This window comes from Pantherophis guttatus, chromosome 1 (assembly GCF_059756535.1).
Source record: "Pantherophis guttatus breed Tessera chromosome 1, ASM5975653v1, whole genome shotgun sequence".
Taxonomy (NCBI): Eukaryota; Metazoa; Chordata; class Lepidosauria; order Squamata; family Colubridae; genus Pantherophis; species Pantherophis guttatus.
The window spans coordinates 105,254,996-105,270,718 of NC_142063.1; the positions used below are offsets into that span (position 1 = coordinate 105,254,996).

Consider the following 15,723-nt stretch of genomic DNA (forward strand, 5'->3'; position numbering starts at 1 on the left):
TAGGTAAAAAAAAGGGAACAAGAACCACTTCAGTATTGTTTCTGCAAAAATGTATTCCGTCCCTTGAAATCCATGGAAGCAGATGGTTCTTGAATTCTGAAGTAGAAAGTTTTAAATAAAAGCAAGGATGAATCTTTAATAAATAGATCTGTTTTATTTATCCTCTTTGATATCTTCACAGCGAGGCGTTTCCAAGCTATATGTTCAAATGCCTCAGATGGGCTGTATTTAACAGTGACATTTTATTGCTCATGAAATTAGAGAGCTAGAAGAAAATTATAATCTATCTCTGCCAGTGAAAATACAAATGTCTTTGACAGGATTAAGAAAGATGACTGCACAGTCTGTCCTAAATTGAAAGGCTAGCCTGTGGGAACCTTGAAATGTAACTCTGGATCTCCCGCTATTTGTATCCTATCCTTGTGGAGAAACTTCAGACTGTCATCACTAGGAAAATTTATCCATCAACTTGTAAAACCACGCCTTACCCACTCCCTATTTTTTTTGTCAGCGAAAGGCGCTCTGGGAAAGGAAGTCCATTCTGTTTTTTTTCTTCGTAATTAGACATGTGACCTTCCATAGGTGCCGACTACAACTCCCAGCATTCAGTGGAACTTTTATATCGTAGGGAGAAAAAAAGTATACATAAAAGAACCGGCATGCGCTTGTTGTAAACTTGATTGCTCGAATGCCGCTGGTTTTGAAACGAGCTGTCTATGAATGAAAGGTGGTGAGTTTGGGGATATTTGACTATTAAATATTTGCATATTGAATTGCATGCTTGTTTTTTCATTAGAAAAACCGTAAGCACCCAACTTTTTGCGAACACTCACGATCCTTTCTATCGCTTCCCCAATTCGTGCTGGCTCCTTAAAAGGAAGTATTTGCCGAATGCCGTTTCCTTTCAATCTGTTCTGTTTCTCCGCTTATGTGCGCCCTTCTCTCCTTGCCAGAAACCAGGGGGGAAAGTGAGATTTTGTGGCTACAGTATTGCAGTCATTGGAGATGATGAAGGCAGATTAATTATTTCTCTTTATGTAGAGTAGTACAAGGAAGAAGGCGAACCAATAGTTACCTCGGATTTATTCATTTCATTTCACTCTGGTCCCAGTGACCGACCCACATTGGATCTGGCAACATTATTCTGGGACTCGTATATTTGCCTTCATTCATTTGTTCATTTCTACTTAACATGACTAGCTATAAACAAGGTGAGGTTGAATTGCATCCACAGGCAACTTTTGTAATTCTCTGAGTTGCTCCTATAATTTATCCCTTTTCCCTAGCTATTTATTATAACTTCTTAATTGCAAACAGGTATTCCAACTTTTATAGATGAAGCTGAACTGACCCAAATTATTTACTAGCTAGAAACTAAAATATAAGCATCTCGCTGAATCCAGTCAAACTCCCTCACTATTAAACCTTCAAGAGTGTTGTGAAATAACACTTCCTGGGGGTTTTCGAACCATCTTTAAATGCAACAAATTGCAGAACTGAAATAGCAGTTTGCTATAAACCTGATTCCAGACTGATTTCAGCAATGTCAATGATAAAAATGACAAGTTAATTCATTGCTCTTATAGGAATTTTTATATGTGGCACTTACAGTGTGTAAGTACTTAGGATGGTATCCCTGGAAGATTTCTATAGACAAATGACTCTTTTCTAAACCCTTTGTTAAGTTTTTAAATAGGCCCCTTCATCTACCACTTTAAATTCTGTGGTGTTAATTCTAATCCACTTTATCTACCCAAGGAAGGTATATTTCATCCAGCACAGGAGTCAAGAAACCTCAATCATCCCCCATTCACAAGCCAAAGGCTTTGAATTGCTATGATTGGCACAGCAGGGCAAGGGGCAGTCAAGAAGACAAGGCTGACCATAAAATTTTGCACAGCAAGGAAAGAGCAATAGAGGAGAGCCAGGGCTAAGGTAGGTACTGATTCCTGGTAATATAAAAACAATTATTAAAACAAGTCACACTCCCTGAAACTATCTAATTGGCTAATGTTGGAAGGGAGTTGGGAAGATGCTGGACTGGACTGGACTGACGGCCTAATTCAGACACAGTTCTTTTATATACTTATGCAATCTTTCAAGACAAGCACACCTACATTTGCTGCAGTGTTGGAGCTATATTTATTTATTAATTTATTAATTTAATTTGTATACCGCCCTTCTCCCAGAAGGGACTCAGGGCGGTGAACAGCCAAAATTAAAAATACATACAATACAAAAGTTAAGATAATTAAAAGAATTAAATCATTGGCTCCCCAATTTAAAACCCCCAAGTCTATAAAATTTAAAATCCCAATTAAGAACCATTTAGGCTAGGCCAGCTTGGTGGAATAAATAAGTCTTCAGGGCCTTACGGAAGGTCCGGAGGTCCGGGATCAGTTGTATTCCAGGAGGCAGCTCGTTCCACAGGGCGGGTGCCCCCACAGAGAAGGCTCTCCCCGTGGGGGCCGCCAGCCGACATTGCCTGACTGACGGCACCCTGAGGAGGCCCTCTCTGTGAGAGCGTATTGGCCAGTGGGAGGTTATCGGTAGCAGCAGGCGGTCTCGCAAATATCCTGGCCCTAAGCCATGGGGATGCCAGCTGGAATGGCACATATACAATAGACTCCAGACTGATACAAAGAATGCTCAAGAATCTATTTTTACTCCGTCTTCCTAAAAATTAACATTAAGAAGAAAAATCAACAGGTATCTGTACTTTTCATTATTTTAAAAAGTATGTCTTGTGTTTATATCCCGCCTTATCTTATGCAAGCACAGCAGGCATACAAGGGGACTCTCCTCATTTCATCCTATAGCAAAGGTTAGCAGAAGGAATTACTGGTTCGAAATAATTTGGTGAGATCTTTAATTAAGTGCAAATCTGTGTCTGCTTGGATCCAGTCTGGTCACTAGATAGCTTCCAATGAACAAAAGTTATTTTACTGAAAGAACATAACAGTGACAAGCTTTACTGGGTGAAAAATTCTATCAGTGTGATATATCCCAGTAAAAAATGAATTGGCTTTAGGCTTGGTTATTATTTTTAAGAAACAACACTTTTTTTTAAATCCCCAAATCTTAAAGCCTTTTTTCAGGATCTGATTATGAAAGATCCATCTATTTTTATGTAAAATATGTATTTCCATTCTGAGCCGCAGCAAAAAAATCAGTAAATCAATACAAAAGTGCCATATTTATACTTTGGACTGAATTACATGTCATAACAGAATGTTAGCTGAATGCATATTCACTCATTTTGGGTTCTCTGTTTTCTTTTTTTAGCAAATTGCATGACTAAGCTGTTATTTCTCAACTCAATTTGAATTAGATTTCATCATTTGCAGTTTGATACTGGCTCCATAGAACAACATTTTGTCCAATTATATGAGAAGTTTATGCTGAGTGAAAGCAGGCCCGGCTGTAAGGCAAAACGAGCTTCAGACAGCCAATGCTTGTATATAGCAATCCCCCAAATAGAAGTGGGCCTTCTCAACTCTATCTGCTATGCTAGTCTGTTGCCTTCAAGAACAATGGAAGATGTCTCCATAGCCAGTATTAACAGAAGGCTTTTGCTCATGGAAGGAACACCATCTTGGTTTTTGTTTTGTTTTTTAATAATAATAATAATAATTTTATTTCTATACCGCCCTTCTCCCGAAGGACTCAGGACGGTGTACAGCCTATTTAAAAACACAAGACAAAACAGCAGTTAAAAATTAAAATGATTAAATAGATTTGGCTCAATTTAAAACCCCAGAAATTTAAAATACCCCAATTTAAAATAATTATGTTGATAGGCCAGCCTGGCGGAACAACAGGGTCTTCAGTGCACAGCGAAACACCCGGAGGTCGGAGATCTTACGTATTTCCGGGGGCAGTTCATTCCACAGGGCTGGGGCTCCCACAGAGAAGGCCCTCCCCCTGGGTGTCGCCAGCCGACATAACTTGGCCGATGGCCCCCTAAGGAGACCCTCTGTGGGAACGGACTGGCTGGTGGGAGGCTATTGGTGGCAGAAGACGGTCTCGAAGGCACCCGGGTCCTATGCCATGGAGCGCTTTAAAGGTGGTAACCAACACCTTGAATCGCACCCGGAAGACCACTGGGAGCCAGTGCAGCTCGCGCAGGAGGGTTTTACCTCAGAAAGCTCATTGCTTCACTCTGTCTTACAGCATATCACAGCACAGACATGTGAAAGTGTTTTCTTCCTCTTTGGGATATAGAGTAAAGAATGTCATAAGTCTGATATCTGCTCTCTTGCCATTAAATGAAGTTGATGGATCAGCTATTTTCTTTTTCCCTTTCAAGGTGAGAACAAGATGGCAGACCCTGACAGCACCATCATAAATACCAGCATTAACCAGGTGAAGTATTAAATAAAACAATGCTTTACATGCACTGTTTGAAAGGCTTCTGTGGCTGTCTGCTTTTTGCATGGGGTAGGTTTTGCTGCTCAGCTTCTGCAAATCATGAAGGAAGCTTTTTCATTTTGCCTAATATTGGGCCAGCAACAAGCCTGGGTCTCCAAAACAATGTTATATGGTCCCGAGCTCCTTGTTCCTTTCCTTGATATCACCACCCTTTAAAAATAGGGGGATTTGCTTGAGAGTGGTCACATAAGATGCTAATCTATGTTATATTAAAATGTGGTTTGTAGAATTATTATTTTAGGGTTGGACAATCACAATTCAACTCACTGAAGTAACATGACTTGTCAGTGTACTTTGTGCAACTTTGCAACCAGGATTGGCACTTTGGATACTGGAAGAAAGTGCAAAGCAGGGCCGATATACCCACTTTAGAAGCAAGAAGCCTGCATGGTTATAGGAAGCACCTTCTAAGAGATGCTTTGCACAAACCTTCAGCAAAATGAAACACCCTTTTGGAAATTTTGCATAGGCTACTAGATTCACAAGAATTACAAGCACATTCAGGTTAAGTTTGTAAATCCTTAGAGATGGCATTATATAATCAAAGGGACTTGGAGCACAGCACACTGCCAAACCAGATGAGCAAAAACTATTGGAGATAGGTAATATGTCAAACATCATAAGGAAGGCTAAGTGCCAAGAATTGAGGCCTTTGAATTATGGTACTGGAGAAGACTTCTGTGAGTCCCTTGGATTGCAAGGCGATCAAACTGGTCAGTCCTAGAGGAGATCAACCTTGACTGCTCTTTAGAAGGCCAGATCCTGAAGATGAAACTCAAATACTTTGGCCACCTAATGTGAAGGAAGGACTCATTGGAGAAGAGCCTAATGCTGGGAACGATTGAGGGCAAAAGAAGAAGGGGATGACAGAGAATGAGTGGCTGGATGGAGTCACTGAAGCAATTGGCATAAGCTTAAATGGACTCCGGGGGATGGTAGAGAACAAGAAGACCTGGAGGACCGTTGTCCATGGAGTAGAGTTGGGTCGGACACAACTTCGCGACTAACAACAACAACAAATATGTCAAACAACCAGATCTTATGCCATTAAGGGCTTTATTAATAATAACCAGCACCTTGAATTTTAACCAACAATTAGCATATCCATAATTGCCTGCACCACTGAACTCTGGATCAGTATTCTGGATAGTTTTTGAATAGTCTTCAACAGCAGCCCCATGTAGAACACATAGCAATAGTTCATTCATGAGGTGACTTGGGGCTCAGGTGTCCATCTGAAGGTCTCCTTGATCCAAGAACAGGCCCAGCTGGTGCACTAGACAAATCTGAGAGTCCATGGTCATCCCCCTCACTAATTTCAGATGGGAAATGTTTCTCCTTATTGGAGGCAATTCAGGTTTTTGAAGGCTATTTTTGATGTCTCTCAGAAAGTTCCTAGTGCTGCCCTTTGCTTGGAAATAGAATCTATTTCAGAAGAAATGCAAGTCTGGTTAAGAAAGACCACTTATTGGCTTAAACTGACATTCTGTTATGAAGGCTAATCTCCCCTGATTCTTCTAGATAATATACTCAATTTGGAAGGAGACCTTAGAGGCAAACTACACAACCGTGGATCTATCTATTTTAGCTTTGTAACCTTTGGGTTTTAAAAGAGAATTGCTAATGGATATTGATTTACAGAGAGAGAATGCTAAGGGCTGTTTTTGCTTTGAGAAGGGAAATCTATGAAAAGCTTTCACCTGAGTAAGTATATATAACCTTGATATTGCAAAACATCATAAGAGACCTTAGCTCTTGTTAATGCTCTACTTTCAGTCTTACTGGAATGAATATAATTGATATATCCCTTTGTAGAGAAGTTTTGCCTTGTCATTCAGTCACCATTATATAACTCCAAGTAAGGCTCCAGGTGGGTTACATATATGTTGTAACATGTTCTCTGTTCAGCTTTTAATGATGTCATTTTTAAAGTTGCCAATTTAATCTCATTTTTAAATTATGTTATAATTTCTCCCTGGGAGTTGTTCATTGTTATCATAAATTTGCCAAGTGTTACAAATTGATTGTGAGCTGGATGATGTATTCCTTAGTAGTTTTTGTGTTCTGGGCATGTCGATATATTGATTTTATATGAAATTTAAAGCTTAAATTCAGAAATATTTTAGAATGGATCTATATACTTTAAAAATAGTTACATTAACTAGTTTTGAACAATATGCCTTTGAATTAAAAGGGGAAATGTTCAGTAACATGGGCCAAATTATATGTGTGAACCAGTGGTGAAATGTAAAATTTGTTACTACGGGTTCTGTGGGCATGGCTTGGAGGGGGGGATAATGTGACTGGGCGTGGCCAACTTTTTTTTTTATATATAACTTTTAAAACCATTTTTTCTACAACCTCTTCGGCCAAAGAGGTTGTAAAAAAAATGCTTTTAAAAGCCTCTGACAATCCCTGCTGAGCCGCGCGATCATCAGAGGCTTTTTTTTTTAACTTTTAAAAGCATTTTTTCGGCGGAAGAGGTTGTAGAAAAAAATGCCTTTAATTTTTTTTAAAAAAAGCCTCTGGTGATTGCGCGGCTCAGCTGGGCATTGGGGTGGGGGAGCGGCAGGGATTTTTGCTACCAGTTCTCCAAACCACCCGCCGCCATCGCTACCAGATCAGGTAATCCAGTCCGAACCGGGAACATTTCACCCCTGGTGTGAACCAGCTACCCTCTAAAGCACAGATGGACAATTAATTTTCCCAAGGGGCCACATGAGAAATTGAGACTGTGTGGATGGCCAAAGCAATAAGGCTATGAAGGTACATAGGCTTGCATACACACAAATACATATTTTTTTTTTTTAAAAAAAAACAGTCACTTTCAAAACAAAAGCAATCCCCGCAGGCTAGACAGGGACAGTCAAAGGGCCGGATGTGGCCTGGAAGCTGTAAAATGCCCAGGTCTATTCTAAAGCTTTTATGTCTCTCTTCTGGATCTCTTAGAAGCATCAAGCTGACCACTGCTGGTCATTTATTCATGCATTTAATTAGAGAGTGGCGCTCCAGCTCCTTCCAATTTTTTCTTTATGCACTTTTTTCTTTTGTTTCTTTCCTCTGGGCAATTAAGCATATCCTTAAGACACTTCACATGATGAGTTGGCAGCCAATTTAAAAAAAGCGTGTATGGGCCAAGTCTTAAAACGAAAAGGAAGATTAATGGTCGCTGACTGAGATTGTGGACTCTCATTACATTCATGCAAGACTGCCTTGAACATTATTATAGGAATCATGAATGAGATGATGATCACTGGTTGATTACAGTTCCTTCCTTGATGAGTGATTTCCTAGCCATTCCTTTCCTTGGCATTGTGGAAGGTCAGGCCGGGCTTCTAGGCTGGAATCACTTCTTCATAGTAATTCATGTAGTAATTATGCTGTAAATACAGGTTTTGCAGAGTTTTTTTATAATAACTAGCTTTCTGAGCACAATGCTAGGTCACAAGGGGAAATGATGTAGTGTGATGATGAGAAAGGCATGGAAGAGGAGAATGTACAAGCTGCTTTCTCTTCCTTTCCGTCCCTTTAATGTTAGTTAAGTCAATGTTCTTGAACATCTCCAGAAAGATCCAAAGGAAGCATTGGTTATTGCTGTGACAACAAGGACCATTTTCAATTTGGAGAAAGAGCATGAAATCTTCTTGACAAAGGGCAAAGAGGAATATGTGAAACATCAGCAAGCAAATGAGAACAGTCCTTTGGAGCAGGGAACAGCTTTCCCTTTCATTCAGGTAAAAAAAAATTGAGGGGGATGGATTTCTTTTAGCAAGTTATTTGTATTGTGCGCACATTTTAAGTTTTACAGAGTGCTCATGTACTAAATTAAATCACAGAGTAAATGCAGATGGGACATTTATAATAGCAATCACAGGGAGTTTTTCATCAGCAAAAATTCTTGCTTGACTGGAACTTTTATATCCATATATATGAAGATAATCAAGTTTTTGACCAGTGTTCAGTTTTTCCCTCTTTTGCCCAATAATTGTATCTCCATTTTTTCTAAAAAAATAAGAACTTCAATTGTTAATTACCCAGGTGTTCTTTTTATGAAGAAGTTACAGAAGGCTTATGGGCATTTTGTAATAATTGTGTATTATTTATAAGCAAAAGGGGTGTCCACAAAGTATGATTTTAAAAAACCGTCAAAATGGTAACTTGCTCATTTTTTTATGTGGGTTGACATGTAGCACATAACAATAGATGGGGAGCTTCGATCTCACAATTGTGGCTGCAGTCGTGACATTTTTGACCACGTTCTGCAAACACTCCTGCATATATCCATCATCTATTTCTGTTCAAGGTTTTTCCCATCTTCAGAATACATTCCAGATCATTAATGTGGACATACTGCATTGAATGCTTGAACTTTCAAACAATTGCAACTACATTTAAAATATCATTTTTGCAAAGTGTATTCAAATATGGCCACTAAAGGCTGGCGTTCAGAGAAATTTGTAGTAATGCATGTGCCAAAGGTGCTTTTTCAAAAGGCAACTGAGCTTTCTTTTGTTTTTGTCCTTGAAGACATTTCGCTTCTCATCCAAGAAGCTTCTTCAATTCATGAAGAAACTTCTTGGATGAGAAGCGAAACGTCTTCAAGGGAAAACAAAGAAAGTCCAGTTGCCTTTTGAAAAAGCACCTTTAGGACAACCATGACTGAGAATCTCCATAGACCTGTAGTAATGCATCTCTGCCTGCTCCTTTCAGGCAGTGCAGTTTGTGAACAAGAAACTTCTTGAAAGAAACCCAGAAGAAAAGGGCCTCTTTGATGTCATTGTTCTCTCCAATAACAGCCCAGAGAGTGGTGTGCGAATAATCAACAGCGTGAAACAATATGGTAGGTTGCTTTTTGAGTTGGTCTCCCAAAGATGGATAAGTCAGTTGAATCAGTTATTTTCTTTTAGTGTCACAGGACTGTTGTTGAGAAAAATAGGAGGAGGGGTGCTATGTATGTGTCTTGAGCTGCTATGGTATATAAATCTAATGTAGATCTAAATATAGATCTAATAAACATAATTTTATAACTTTAATATCATCATATGAGGGAAAACACTGAGCTTGAGAATTAGTTATTCTTCTGCCAACTCCATTTTTTTATCGGTTATCCACAGCCAAACAGCCCTTCTCTTCTTTCCTCATAAAATTTCAAATGTGATCTTGCTCCATTTCAATCTCCATTAAGAAAAACCTCTGGAGGAGCCAACTAACCAATTCATAGTTTTTAATAGTTGGATTGCAAGAATGAAATTTCATGATACATCTTCTTGCTGCTTCAACCTCTATTTGTATCCCTCCTTATTTGTTCCTGGATTTTAAGGTTTGGAAATCTCCAAGTTTTGCTTTGTCAGTGATGAAGATTCTACTCAATATTTGAAAACCCACAATGTGAAACTTTTTCTCTCAGCTGACCCAAAAGATGTGTGCAATGCGCTTCAGAGAGGTTTGTCCTTCTTTTCTGTTCCTTCCCTTTTTATCTGAAATATCTACTTTTCTTATATTTTGTTGCCATCTCCCTGGTTATGTCCTAAAATGAATATGCCTCCTCCATTATAGCCTATCACAAATTCTGCAAGAATTCTTCACGCTCTTCCAAGATCAAGCCAACAAGGAACAATATCTCCTCTGTTGGCTTTTCAACTTTGACATTCTGTCGATTACTTATATCAGGTTATTTGTAGCATAAACAGAAAGTAGTGTTAGATGCATTAAGTCCCAGTTGGTGTCACTGTTTAGCAGTGCAGGTTTTTCTGAAGTTGGTTCCCTATCAGGGAAGTAAGTCTACTTTTCATTAAAAAGGAATAGGTATTTTCTGTCATGCTCTTCAGGTATTTCAGTAGAACTGTTAGAAGCACATTGAGGAACATTGATCTAGTACATTCTTCTCTAACTTGGTGTCTTATTTGACCTGCAACCCCCCAGAATTTCCAACCAGTTGAGAATTCTGAAAATTGTACGCCTTGTAGAAGGGGAGGAGATAGATTTTGCTGCCAAGGAAGGCTTTCCTGTCTCTCTTCACCTACTCCATGGTGCCTGTTAAGAAGAACTTTGATGACAAGAAAAGTTGTCAGTTCTAACCTCAGAAACATATGATGATTTGATGGCTTCTCCTGACGGGTCCATGCAGCCATAAAGCATTTTTAACCATTTCTGTTTCATGCAAATGCATAATCCACATCATCTTCAGGAAATCAGGAATGATAAGGAATGCCTTGTTAAATTGGGACCAGAGCCAAGATGTCTCTTCTGAACAAGCAACATAACAAGTCTATTTGTCATACAGGAGTCTCAGCAGCCCTCATCTTTCAGCAGGAGATACAGGCTCCTAGAACCCAATTACGAGTTGTCTTTGATGGTGATGCTGTACTCTTTTCGGATGAGACTGATCGTGTCTTTCATGAGAAAGGTCTTGAGGAAGCAGTAGAATATGAGAAAATTATGGAAACTGTACCCATGGGAGAGGTAAGATTGCTACATTTCTAATAGATACCCATATCTTCTCTCTTTATTTCTTTTTGAGATAGACCAGTGATGGTTAATCTTTTTGGTGCTGAGTGCCGAAAGCGCATGTACGCACGAATGCATGTGCGCGTGCCCAACCCCCAAAATACAAGGTGAGCGCCCCCACGCATGCATCCTGCCCCCCACCCCCGCACATACATCCCGGGGCCCCCCGTGCTGTGTTTTGCCTTCCAGGTTGGTGCAGGAGGCTTTCCAGGCCCAAAATGGGGCATGGGGGAACGTGCATGCATAAACCACCAAAATGTAATGTGAGTGCCCTGCGCATTTGCCCCGCCCCCGCACATGCACGCACATCCCCTCGTGCACCCCGCCCTCGCGCATGTGCAGAAGAGACATGAAGACCAGTTGGGCGGCGGGAGGCACATGCGGTGGAGCAGGGTTGGGGCGATGGCTGGCGTGCCAGGCAACATGGCTCTGCATGCCACTTCGGGCACACGTGCCATAGGTTTGCCAACACAGAGATAGACAATGTTTTCAAGGTTCACTATGAGGATTTGACCTTAGCATCTTCTAGGTGTAAAACATGTGTTCTGTCACTGAGCCTGAACCCAAGTATCTTCCCACTGTTGTTACTGATCTTCTTAATGGCTAGCTCATTCCAGTTTTCCCTTGTCTTCCCATCAGCTTGCCCATCCCCTGGTCTTTCCAGTGTCTTCCTGCCTCTGCTACTAATCTTCAAGTCAACTCATTCCTTCCATCTTCAACTGTATGTTCTACAACAATTGTAGAACTGGTATTTTTCATTCAATTTAGCAAAGAATGACAAAGGATGAGCTATAATCCCTTGATAATTTTATAGAAATTATCTTATCTTATCTTATCTTATCTTATCTTATCTTATCTTATCATCTTATCTTATCTTATCAAGTTAAAAAAGAATTCACAGCTGGTTAATCCAAAGTGAGCTGTCTGCATAATACCTCTGCTTTACCTTCACAGGTATATTCAGTTCAAAGGTTAACTGATGACAGATTTGCTTTAGTGCATTGATTTATGTCAACAAAGCAACCCCTCTATATGTTTGTTACCAAATGCATTAATGATTATGAAAATATTACTGAATTGAGATATGAAAATACAATATAAAGTTCTTCCATGTTGCCTAAAGGATGGATTTAGATTCACTACTTTACTGAATTGCGTTCATGGCCAACCCTTATTGTTAATAGACTAAAGTAAGATCCCCATGTTGATCATATTATTCATTGTAAATTAAAATTTTAATAGAGCTTAATTGTCCTTCTCTGAGTATAATAAGTGGGTTTTTATTTCTGCTTGGCATCTCTCTGTAAAATAATACAGTACCATTCTTTCTGCTTCCTGCCATCTTTTCCAGGGCCCCTTGAAAGCCTTTGCTTTGCATCTTGGGAAGATGCGTAAAAAGTTTGATCAAGTGGACTCTCCCATCCGCATCTATTTGGTGACTGCCCGGAGTGGCCGTGATATGGGCACCCGGGCTATCAAAACCCTTCGGGAATGGGGACTGCCGACTGATGAAGCCTTCTTCATGGCTGGAGCTCCAAAAGGTCCTATTCTCTCCAAGATCCAACCCCACATCTTTTTTGATGATAATTTTCACAATATCCAAGGCGCTCAAGATGTTGGCATACCTTCTGCATTGGTTCCTTATGGTTGCCAGAAGGGATCATAGGATCACAGTGTTCTGTCAGTTAACAATACCAATATTTCGAAGGAAAGGGATGCAAACAAACTTTTAAATGTACAGCGAGAGCAATGTTTAGAATAAATTACATTTATAGAAAATAGGAGAAGTGACTTTACCTGATCAGGGTATTCTTTCTCATCGAAAAAAGGGGGAAATCAATGCTTAACATGTAGCGAATTAGTTCCTTTCTTTGCCTGTACGATCTTTTTTTCCATTGATGACATTTGGAGATTCTGTGTTATTACAACAAAAGGTCATTCCAAACAAAACATTCTGGACTTCTCTATTGTTTGGGAACATAGCGAAAAGCTATTTGCATGGGACAGACTTTGCTTTCCAAGTGGAATTACTATAACCATAAGAATTCCATTCAAGCATCTCCGTGAAAAATTAACTATTCTCGCTAACAGCTTAAATTCTCATGTGGTTGCTCCTGGTGACACCAATTTGCTACAGGTCTTATAAAGAATCGTCTTTTCTCATCCAATTCACACTGTTTTAATTGGATGTATCTGCCCCTTTTCCTGGATTCTGTAGTCTTCCAGCTCCCTTCTTTCTATCGGTTTCCAGGCTGAGCTACTTTGATTATGGCAGCAAACTACTGGTTTGGCAGAAAAACTGGACTATTTAAATCTTGGCTTGGGGTTAGTTTATCAGAAACCAACACCAACACCCATCTGCAACTCCCTAAAGAACCCTCCCCAACTGCTAGAGATCCATGTCCATCAAGTTAGTGACATAATTTTATTCTGTGATCCTTGGCCACCGTTTTCCGTAACCCAAAGTAACAGCCACTTCAGCCTTTTAGCAACACCTTGGAAATAATTTCACATGATGCCTTTGAAAATTACCTGCTATTCACATGCAGGGAAGAATTTTAAAAAGTTGAGAGTGAAATTCTGAAGTGCATTTTTTAAAAACCTCAAACTTAAAGACGAATTTGAACTTATTTTAAAATGATTACTTTCTTTAGGTAGTTACTCCTTTAAAGATATTAGAACACGGAGCATAAATAATTTAAATAGTCCTAAGTGTCAACATCTTGCCTAATCTTGAAGAAAACTAAGCAGGATGAGGCTTATACATAAATCACTTGGCATGATCTGATAATGACTGCAGCTTTTTCCTGGTTCCATTTCATCTTTGTAGTTTCTCCTACATTTTTACATTTATTTTTATTGTCAAGCCTACTAAAGTGAATAAAATCACTACCGAAACAGTCAGTAAATGAATGGGATGGTAACTATTCTGCTCTTCTGTAATTAAAAAGCAAACTCTGACTGTGTCCATGATACAACATCTGTGACCATTCCCGTAACAGGAGACCCTGGCAAGAGTAATGTGCTCTCTTGCCATCTCTTGAATAGATACTGCAATGGACTGCACATGGGACTGCCTTTCAAGACCTTTGAAGAGTCCTGGTGGCACAGTGGTTAGAATGCAGTATTGCAGACTAACTCTGCCCACAGCCAGGAGTTTTGATCCCAGTGCGGCTCAAGGTTGACTCAACCTTCCATCCTTCTGAGGTTGGTAAAATGAGATACCAGATTGTTGGAGCAATATGCTGCCATTGTAAACTGCCCAGAGAGTGCTGTAAAGCATTATGTGGCAGTATATAAGTCAAAATGCCAATGCTATTGCTATTACTCAGAAACAAGCATTCGTGAAAAGTGCAGCAGCCTACTTCCTGATAGCCATTCCAACCATGGAATTCTGATTTTCTAAATGCTGTATTGGCCTCCAGTGGATCTTGGAGCAAAATGTAAAAAGCTCTTCTCTAGCGCTCTCTCTCATAATAATCCTATACATCTGCTGTATGTAGGCAAGCTGCTTAATTCGAAGGGTTAAATATTGTGAATTTGAGTAAATGCTGCCAAATTTCTTTATTAAATAGTTCATGCTAAATATCTGATGTGAAAAATATATTTTCTGCAACTTGCTTTGCAAGAACTTGCTTAGGTTTTAACATGTGATGGCTGTGCAATTGCAATGTACATATATCTAGTTTAAAATAGCTATCAGTGAATCAACACTTCTACGCTAAAATTATTTCATTGACAACGTGGAACATTTTTATATCGATATATATACACTGATATTGTTATGAACTCTTTATAAGAGAATACTTTAGTATATCTTTAATCTACTAAAACTAGCGCTTGCCAAAAAAAATTTGTTGGAACAATGCTTATTACAGGCAAAATAATTACTACAAGCCGAAACATCAGAAGCTATAAGAATGAGGACATTCATTGCATTTGCTGAAAAGTAGCTAGGCATATTCTTTATAAGATATACAAATAATGGCGTATTTCATTCTATTAAAAAAATCATTTTTACAGAAATTAGAAATAGTTTCTAGTGTAGAGATTTTCAGTCTTTAGAAATTTAAGGTCCACTTACTTTCTCAAAAAACTAAGCCCTACCATGATAGAAGCCCAGGAATTTAATTTTTTATTTTGTGAAAAAGTTATTAATGTATTGACAGGAAATCTGCAATTATATTTATCATGTATTGCTATTTCAAGAATGAGGTTTCAGTTGTTTCACAATAAACAAACAAATGTACTAGTCCATTTATGGACAACCACTGATCTAGATAATTGATAAACCGATCAATTTGCTATCCCAAATTGTCCATCAGAAGACATCATTTATTTATTTATTTATTTATTTTATTTGTTTTAATTTGTATACCGCCCTTCTCCAGCAGGACTCAGGGCGGTGAACAGCCAGAATAAAACAGAACATACAAAATTTAAAAACAGTTTAAAAAATAATTAAATATTTTTGGCCACAATTTAAAACAACCCAATTAAAATCAATTCAATTTAATCGAAACAGTGGGATCAAGCCAGCCCGGCTAGGTGAAATAAATAAGTTTTCAGAGCCCGACGAAAAGTCCAGAGGTCTGGTATTGTGTGTATCTCTGGGGGGAGGTTGTTCCAGAGGGCGGGCGCCGCCACAGAAAAGGCTCTCCCCCTGGGGGTTGCCAGCCAACATTGTCTGGCGGACGGCACCCTGAGGAGGCCCTCTGCGAGCGTACTGGCCGGTGGGAGGCTATTAGTGGCAGAAGGCAGTCTCGTAGATACCCCGGCCCTAAG

The 15,723-nt window shown here is 39.3% G+C and overlaps 1 protein-coding gene across 3 annotated transcripts; it reads left to right on the forward strand.

The window, feature by feature from the left end:
- The first annotated feature begins 552 nt into the window (after positions 1–552).
- Positions 553–15,252, forward strand: LOC117665218 (cytosolic 5'-nucleotidase 1A-like). Of its 3 annotated transcripts, XM_087880221.1 has the most exons (8): positions 628–730; positions 1,759–1,935; positions 4,310–4,365; positions 7,998–8,165; positions 9,142–9,271; positions 9,752–9,874; positions 10,715–10,893; positions 12,290–15,252. In XM_087880221.1, the coding sequence occupies exons 3-8, from the start codon at positions 4,321–4,323 to the stop codon at positions 12,602–12,604; spliced, it is 960 nt and encodes a 319-aa protein (XP_087736347.1). In that variant the 5' UTR covers positions 628–730; positions 1,759–1,935; positions 4,310–4,320; the 3' UTR covers positions 12,605–15,252. The 3 variants fall into 3 exon arrangements, with proteins under 3 accessions (XP_034272756.2, XP_034272758.2, XP_087736347.1); XM_034416865.2 differs by lacking the exon at positions 1,759–1,935 and having other exon boundaries at positions 553–730; XM_034416867.2 differs by lacking the exon at positions 1,759–1,935 and having other exon boundaries at positions 594–727.
- The last annotated feature ends 471 nt before the right edge of the window (positions 15,253–15,723 follow it).

What these genes read in the sequence shown, in the direction of transcription:
- LOC117665218 (XM_034416865.2), top strand. An exon ending in CAGCTTTCCCTTTCATTCAG is followed by an intron (nt 8,166 to 9,141) that starts GTAAAAAAAAAT and finishes TGCTCCTTTCAG; the next exon opens with GCAGTGCAGTTTGTGAACAA. An exon ending in AAACTGTACCCATGGGAGAG is followed by an intron (nt 10,894 to 12,289) that starts GTAAGATTGCTA and finishes CATCTTTTCCAG; the next exon opens with GGCCCCTTGAAAGCCTTTGC.